Source organism: Solea solea, chromosome 21 (genome assembly GCF_958295425.1).
Source record: "Solea solea chromosome 21, fSolSol10.1, whole genome shotgun sequence".
Classification (NCBI taxonomy): Eukaryota; Metazoa; Chordata; class Actinopteri; order Pleuronectiformes; family Soleidae; genus Solea; species Solea solea.
Window position 1 is genome coordinate 20,778,118 of NC_081154.1, and position 8,374 is coordinate 20,786,491.

General features: G+C 42.6%; 1 protein-coding gene across 1 annotated transcript in view; it reads right to left on the bottom strand.

The window, feature by feature from the left end:
• Nucleotides 1–3,917: 3,917 nt before the first annotated feature.
• zgc:92313 (uncharacterized protein LOC436869 homolog) overlaps nucleotides 3,918–8,374 on the bottom strand; it is an 8,156-nt gene continuing 3,699 nt past the window's right edge. Inside the window, exons 5-6 of the mRNA XM_058621771.1 lie at nucleotides 6,889–7,049; nucleotides 3,918–4,553 (exon numbers count right to left, since the gene is read on the bottom strand). Of these exons, the coding sequence (XP_058477754.1) occupies nucleotides 4,296–4,553; nucleotides 6,889–7,049 (419 nt within the window). The 3' untranslated portion in view covers nucleotides 3,918–4,295. The remainder of the gene's footprint in view (nucleotides 4,554–6,888; nucleotides 7,050–8,374) is intronic.

Below are 8,374 nucleotides of genomic sequence, written 5' to 3' on the forward strand. Positions count from 1 at the left end.
AAAATATCAAAATAGTTGTCGCTTCATTTAGTAATTGATTAATAATCGATTCATTGTTTCAGCTCTAATTTCCACATCCAAATAATTATTTTTAAAGTCACTGAAGTTTGAGCAATTTATCAGAATAAAAGTGACTTATTTCAAGAGGAAAATTACAATCCCTGGAATATTCTACTGATTTGTCAGCACTTTCATTGCCAACATTATTCACATGTTGAACTCATTGATTCCAACAGTGAATGAAATGCACGATCACTGTCGACGATGTGGAATCCTCTACAATTCTGATTTGATTTCTCTTTAACTCAGATAAGAACTCTGAATAAGGTGCAGGTGGACGATAAACTGTGACTGTGATCAGAGCTGGTTCTGGACTAAAGACTAAGAATAAGGCTGATACTATATATTATTAAATATCCAGGTTTGGGAATGTCTAGTATTGTAAATGGCTGCTCCATGTGCTCCTCGGCCTGAGCTGGAGTCCAGACTGTCATGGTTTTGTGTTTCTAATAAACTTCTTTTTAATGACAGAGCTTTTCCCACATCCAACGCTTTTATTTTTACCGTAATGTCTATTATAATGCGGAGCGACAACACTTCCGGGTATGAGAACCGTACTCGCCAGCTGCAGCAGAACAACATCCTGCTGTGACGGAAGTTACCTCAGAATTTAGATTGATTTTAACTTTATTTAGACAAATAAACTTACAACAGTAATTACCGTTCAAACAATAAACAATACAAACCTTTATTGTAAAGAGATGACATGTCAGTAACCACATTTTAAGATGTTGAAGTTGTGAGTGCTGCACGCTATGGCTTATATTTACTATTGTATATGAATTAGTTGATGTTTTGCTTCAAACAGCAAAAGTTCCTTCTTTCTTCCTTCATATCGGGCTAGCTACTTTCTAGTTCTTCTTCTTCTTCTTTGACTTTTCTGGCGGAATTCTCTGTTTCGGTGTGTAAACAAAGAGTACTTCCGTCACGCCAGGGTACTTCCGTCACGCCAGGGTTCTCGGGTACTTCCGTCACGCCAGGGTACTTCCGTCACGCCAGGGTGTTGTGTACGGAGAAGTATTGAGAAGCGGCGGTAGACTGGCTCTTTGTGAGCATGTTTGTAAGTGCACCTCCATAACTCACAGTTCTGTCCACATATTAGTGTCATTGTTATCTTATCAGTAATGTTACCCAATCCCTGCTGGATTCTCCAAAATGTATATATTAAACTTAACTCACTAAATACTTACACCGTGATAGTCCATCTTTGGTGGCACTCATGTGGGCAAGTGAAATAATAATAATAATAATAATAACAACAATAAAACAACAACTTTGTTGTCATCCAATTCACTGAGTGACGATGTTGCAAAGAAAATGAAGGGGCCTAAATCTACGGGCCTGAAACTGCTGCCCACAGGCCTGCAGCCTTCATCACAAACACACAGAGAATATAACCACTCACACATGTGGTCAGACCTGAACCCTAACCCATGTGGTCAGACCTGAACCCTAACCCATGTGGTCAGACCTGAGGGGTATTCCAGAAAGCAGGTTCAACACACTCTGAGTCTATCCCTGAACTCTGAGTTGACTTACTCTAGGTCGGGAAACTCTGAGTATCCGGTTCCAGAACAGCTGATCTGAGTTAGTTCAATCAACTCTGAGTATGTTAACCTCGAGGTACGCGCGTGCACAACCACTGAAAAAAGCCATCATCAATGGAGCCCCGATACCACGAGTCACCATGACAACCGAGAAAAAAAAAAGATCAACATATTTCAGTGCGAAGGAGTTGGAGATCCTTATGCTGGGCTACGGAGAATATGAGCACATATTTCGCCGCGAATGCAACACAGCTGCAGCAGCGAAGGAGAGAGAGACCGCATGGGAGAAAATTGCTGCCTGAGTCAACGCGTAAGTTTGAATGTACTATTCCATTGAGGTAACATTTAACCGTAAGATCGTAGCATAGCCTATAGTTATGAATATAAGTAGGAATGAAATCTGAGTTTTTCATTTAGGTGCAATCCAACAGGAGAAAGGAGGACTTGGAAGCAGCTCAAAATGAAACATAAAAACATCATTCAAAAAGGTAAGGCATATTTTGCTAGGCTATGATTGCACCTCACTTTATTTTTTTATTTTTAATTGACTTAGGCTATTAAACGTAACGTAAATATTAATTCAGATTGCAAACATTGAGTTCTGCTCAGCCAACAGAAAGATGGCAGAGGCCCGAAAAACGGGTGGAGGGCCACCTCCACCACCTCTGTCAGAGGCTGAGGAGCTGGCTCTCAGCCAATACAGGGGTCGCCCTGTGGCTGAAGGCATCCCCGGGGGAGGCTCATCTGAGCCTGTCACCCCCCAGGACACAAGTGCCTACATCAGATGCAAGTATACACTTATGTCTTTTTTTTAAATAAAACTTTTATATATATATATATATATATATATATATATATATATATATATATATATATAAATATATATATATAAATATATATATATATATATATATATATATATATATATATATATATATATGCAATCTTTAGGAGACGCTGTCTGCTGCCACAGGGAGAGATCCGGAGGGGCCTACTGAAGTGTGTCTTAATATTATGTATAGCTAGTGGCACTGCTCTACCCATTCATATTCATTTACATTCTTGAGTGGAATTTGGAGTTTGACATGTACACTGAAGTGATGAGCATAGATAATGGACAAACTAGCACATTCTTGTCCTTCAACAGAACATGGTTGGGCATCACCATGAGGAGGGTCCATCAACTTCTAGAGCACAGCTTGACACAGTGAGATTTTGGGTCAATACCATGTTAAATCTGTATGTAGAACTGCAGGAATTAAATTAAACGTCCATATGTTTCCGAGTTGCCGGTAAAAGAGTTGTACAGGGTGCACCTAATGAAAACCATTCAAAAAACCGAGAAAGAAATGGTGTACCTGGACCGGCAAATCAGAAAAACAGACTTGGAAATTCTATTACTTGAACGCCAGTTGAGGTGGGGGCATTGTCATGGTGAAACAGGTGAATATGTGAAATATGTTAATAGTTGGAACTATATTACAAATCCTGACTGTTGCTTTTGTACTTTAAGAGAATAAAGAAGAACCAAATCACATGTGAATTTGTCTTTTATTTTTAATCAAAACGTATAATCTGGGTCGGAAGATTCTCTCACGACGTAATGCATTTCTGATCAATACGGCTTCGATGTCGATTGGATTTCTAATGAATGGGCAATCCATGTCTAACTGCTTTCTTCGTGTGGGAGAAGACAGGTAGAAACTCTGGGTTTCTTATAGTAAACCTGCCAGCGAGCAGGTTATGTTCACAGAGTAAGTTACCGCAGTAACAGACCCAGAGTTTAAGTTACCTCTCTTTCTGGAACGGATAACTCAGAGTTTCCCTCATCTCAGGGTTAACAAACTCAGAGTTCTCACATAACCCGCTTTCTGGAATACCCCTCTGAACCCTAACCCATGTAGTCCAGCTTCAACATGACTTTTCAAGTGTTTCCATTTCTAATATTTGATCTGGGCATAAAATGAAATCATAATATTTTTGCTTCAGGTCAATAAGAAAATGACTGCTTATTAAAGCCTCTGGATATTCACTACAGTACACTTCCACTTTCATTTTAACATTTGAAAACAATGTTCATTAACAGCAGTCTTCTGGTGTTCAGCTACTCACCACCAGGTGGCTCTCCTGCCACATCCTCAGGGTTTGTAGTGAAGTGCTCATGGAGCAGGAAGCACTTCAGAGCTTGAATGCACATGTTCCCCTTAAATTAAACAAGGCATTGGAGCTAATAGCATTGTAATAGAAACCTGTTTTTGTTGTTTCCTGATCACAGATCAATAATAAGAATTACAGTTGATAAAAGACAGGTTCAGTGAGATAATTTTAATAATCACAATAACAATTTATTTCAAATCTAAAACATTTTGATTTGCTTGAATCATTTTCTAGTTAAAAATACAAACCTATCAAAGCTGTTTAGTGCGGCTCCATGTGCACGTCACATGGTTTGTTCATTTCACTCGTCAGACTTAAAGGGATCATTCCGATTTTTCTTTGAGATACTGACTTATATTATCTAAACAAACACACGGCGTTTCCCATTTGAAAAAAGTTTGTGTCACATTTGAAACTCTCGCTCCATCGTCACGTGTGTGTGTGACGCAAACAGCAGTAACTTTCTAACCCTTTAACACAGATATTCACTCATTCACTTTGTGCTTCCCAAACAAACACGTTCCATGTGATTTAATTGTGCAGCCAGACGAGCAGAGTGGACAGACAGGTGACCGCGGCCGCTGCCGTCGTCCCACACCAGCGGCGCTGGGCTCGGCCGTACAGACGGATCTCTGGGACCGTGTTGGTGATGAAGCTGGTGAAGCTGGTGACTCTGGCGTACACGCCGGGCTGGTTACTCTGAGCGCAGCCCAGGCCGAAGCTCACCACTCCTGCCTGCACCCAGGTCCCGTTCACCATCTGGCACATGAGAGGTCCTCCTGAGTCCCCCTGAAACAAGAAGGCTCGTTCAGGCTTCGTACACTCGAGACACGAGAGGGAATTCATCACGTCATCAAACATGTCGTCTCACTTCTTTGTTAACATGGAGCTAAAATTTCACTCATGAAAGTGACGGCCCGTCCGCCCCTGCACTGCTGCTGCATACACAAGGCGCTCCCTCCCTCACTCAGGTCACATCAGACGCCCTGACGTTGGCGACTTGATGGACATGCGTCACTCACTGGACGATCCCAGCTGGGATTTATCGTCTAGTTTTGAAGAATGAATGAATGAATGAATGAATGAGTCGTGGAACATGTTTACTGAGGTTATCAATGACGGAACTAACGATTATTTTCTGGATGAATGGAGTTCTCTGTTGTTCAACAACATATCAGAAAATGTCGACTGAAAATAACGATTTCAATTCAAACCAAAGTGATTCAGTCCCAACGATTTCTTTGTTAAATGAAGCAAAGAAACCAGAAAATATTGACTTTTTAACGGATTCATCGAAATAAATGAGTCATTTAGTAATTGGACAATTAAGGAATCAACTCATTACTAAACCAATTAGCTCATTTTCCCATACCGACATTAGTGGCCGCCTAGTGGCTGTTCCTGGGCATGACTTTTCTAACTGGACGTTCATGTCCATTTATAATCCAGTGTTTTCAGAGACAAAGAAACTTTCATTGTGAAAAACACAATTCAAACAGTTACTTTAATAAACATTAAAAACTTTTTAATGTTTAAGGATAGTTTAAGGATATTTATATGTGTAAGTTACTGTTAAATTGCCTGATAATACATTTAAATTCTGCTTCAGAATTCAAATCTAAAACACAATACTGATACACTGGCCAGCACATGGGATTCCAAGATGGCTGCCACCATACAAACAGTGCTACTGCTACCGTTAGCTTCACTAGCGTTGTTAGTTTGACTAGAAAGAGAGACCATATAACTCCAGAGTTAGCTTCTCTACACTGGCTCCACCCACAGTTTAGAATTCAATTTAAAATCCTCCTCCTCACGTACAAAGCACTTAATGGTCACGCCCCTTCATACCTGAAAGACCTAGTCTTACCTTATCACCCTAACAGACCACTTAGGTCACAAAATACAGGTTTACTTGTGGTTCCCAGAGTCTGTAAGAGCAGAATGGGAGGCAGAGCCTTTAGTTACCAGGCTCCTCCTCTCCTGTGGAACCAGCTTCCAATGACAGTTCGGGAGGCGGAGCCTCTCTCTGTATTTAAAGTTAGACTTCAAACTTTCCTTTTTGATAAAGCTTATAGTTAGAGCTGGTTCAGGGAAACCTGGACCAGCTCTTAGTTATGCTGCTATAGAACTAGACTGCTGGGGGATTTTCCTGTGGTGCACGCACATTCACTCTCTCACACTCAGGGTATGAATATGACTTTTTATATGTCATTAACCTTGTCTCTTTCTCTCCCTAGTTTGTGTCTTTCCTTCCTTCCCTCTCTCTCTCTCTCTCTCTGTATTCTCATCTTGCAGGTTGCAGGATCCAGATCCAGTTTTCGAGGCTATCCATATCATACATATCATCACCATTATTATTGTGCTATAATTAAAAGTCGATATCATTGACTGTATAAACTTGTAACTTGATACAGTTGTTGTGTATCTGCTCCTGGTCTCTCTCTCTCTTCTGTCTCTACCTCATCTCCCTCTTGTCCTTTCTCTCCCCCCCTTTCTGTCCTCCACCTCTCCGCTGTCCCCCATTTTCCTTTCACCCCAACCGGTCGAGGCAGATGCTGCACATGTGTGAGTCTGGTTCTGTCAGAGATTTCTTCTTCTGTTAAGAGGGAGTTTTTTCTCTCCACTGATGCCTAGTGTTTGCTCATTGTGTGAACTGTTGTGTTTCTCTGCTCTCCTTGATGTTGTCTATGTACACACCTGAGATCATGTGTGTTAGGATTTGGTGCTATACAAATAACAGTGAATTGAATTGAATTACAAACGTGTGTTCTGTGTGTGTGTGTGTGTGTGTGTAGAGCAGTGGTCTCATTTCATGTGGCATGCCAAGTCAACTTCTGAGTTTTTCATTCTCGCCCCCTACTGGCCACATGATGTAGAGCTGTGTCATTGACTGCTATTAGCAACAATGCAGCCATGTTGTGTCTGATCATCGAGCTAAGCTTACCTGTGTGTGTGTGTGTGTGTGTGTTCTGTGTGCGTGTGTGTTCTGTGTGCATGTGTGTGTGTGTGTGTGTGTGTGTGTGTTCTGTGTGCGTGTGTGTTCTGTGTGCATGTGTGTGTGTGTGTGTGTGTGTGTGTGTGTGTGTAAACACAGCAGCAGAAACAGCTGATGGGACAGAACCTGGCAGGAGTCCTTGCCGCCCGCCTGGTATCCAGCACAGATCATGTCAGAGAGGATGTCCACCTGCTCGGCCGGGTTCACCTGGTACATGCTCTGACACGAGGCCTGGGAGATGATTGGCACCTGCACTTCCTGCAGAGTCCCGACTCCTGACAGAGGGACTGACGACACACACACACGACACACACGACACACACGCGACACACACGCGACACACGGACGACACACACACGACACACAGACGACACACGGACGACACACACATGACACACACGCGACACACGGACGACACACGGACGACACACAGACGACACACAGACGACACACACGCGACACACACGCGACACACACACACGACACACACACACGACACACACGACACACACGCGACACACACACACGACACACACACACGACACACACGACACACACGCGACACACACGCGACACACGGACGACACACACACGACACACAGACGACACACAGACGACACACAGACGACACACACATGACACACGGACGACACACACACGACACACACATGACACACGGACGACACACACACGACACACACATGACACACACATGACACACAGACCACACACACACGACACACGGAAGACACACGGACGACACACGGACGACACACGGACGACACACGGACGACACACACATGACACACGGACGACACACACACGACACACACATGACACACGGACGACACACACACGACACACACATGACACACAGACCACACACACACGACACACACACGACACACGGAAGACACACGGACGACACACGGACGACACACGGACGACACACGGACGACACACGTGATCACGTGTCAGTATCCACTCTGGTACTTTTTCTATCCACTGTAAATGATATATCATATCAAATAAACACAGTTTATACTCAGATGACTTCACTAATACAGGAAGTGCAAAGAAATGTTGACGCTTGTATAATTTGCTGTTTTTACATTTCCATCAGGAGCTGGGTCACCTCTACCATGGCTGCCGTGTGTGTGTGTGTGTGTGTGTGTGTGTGTATATACATATACATATATAAATAAATAAATATATATATGCATGTATATATTACATCACATCACATGTCATTTAGCAGACGCTTTTATCCAAAGGTATTGAGTACAATCAGCCAGGGGTGGAGTCGAACTTGCGACTGCCACTGCGACCATGATGTCCTTTGCAGACAGGGTGCCCGTCTTAACCACTGAGCCGTTTTACAGTTATTATCACAAGGTGTTAAGTGTGTGGACTTCACATGTGTTTGCATCTTCAAGCTCCCACAGAAGTTTTAGAATTTACCAGGGTCTTTGAATGCACCTCACTGTCACTCGCTCTCATGTACTGGCACTTACATGAATATTCAACAAAATAAATATCACTTTTGCACGTTTGCCCAGTCTCATATGTGATTATATAAAAATGGAATGATAATATAAATACAACACAATAC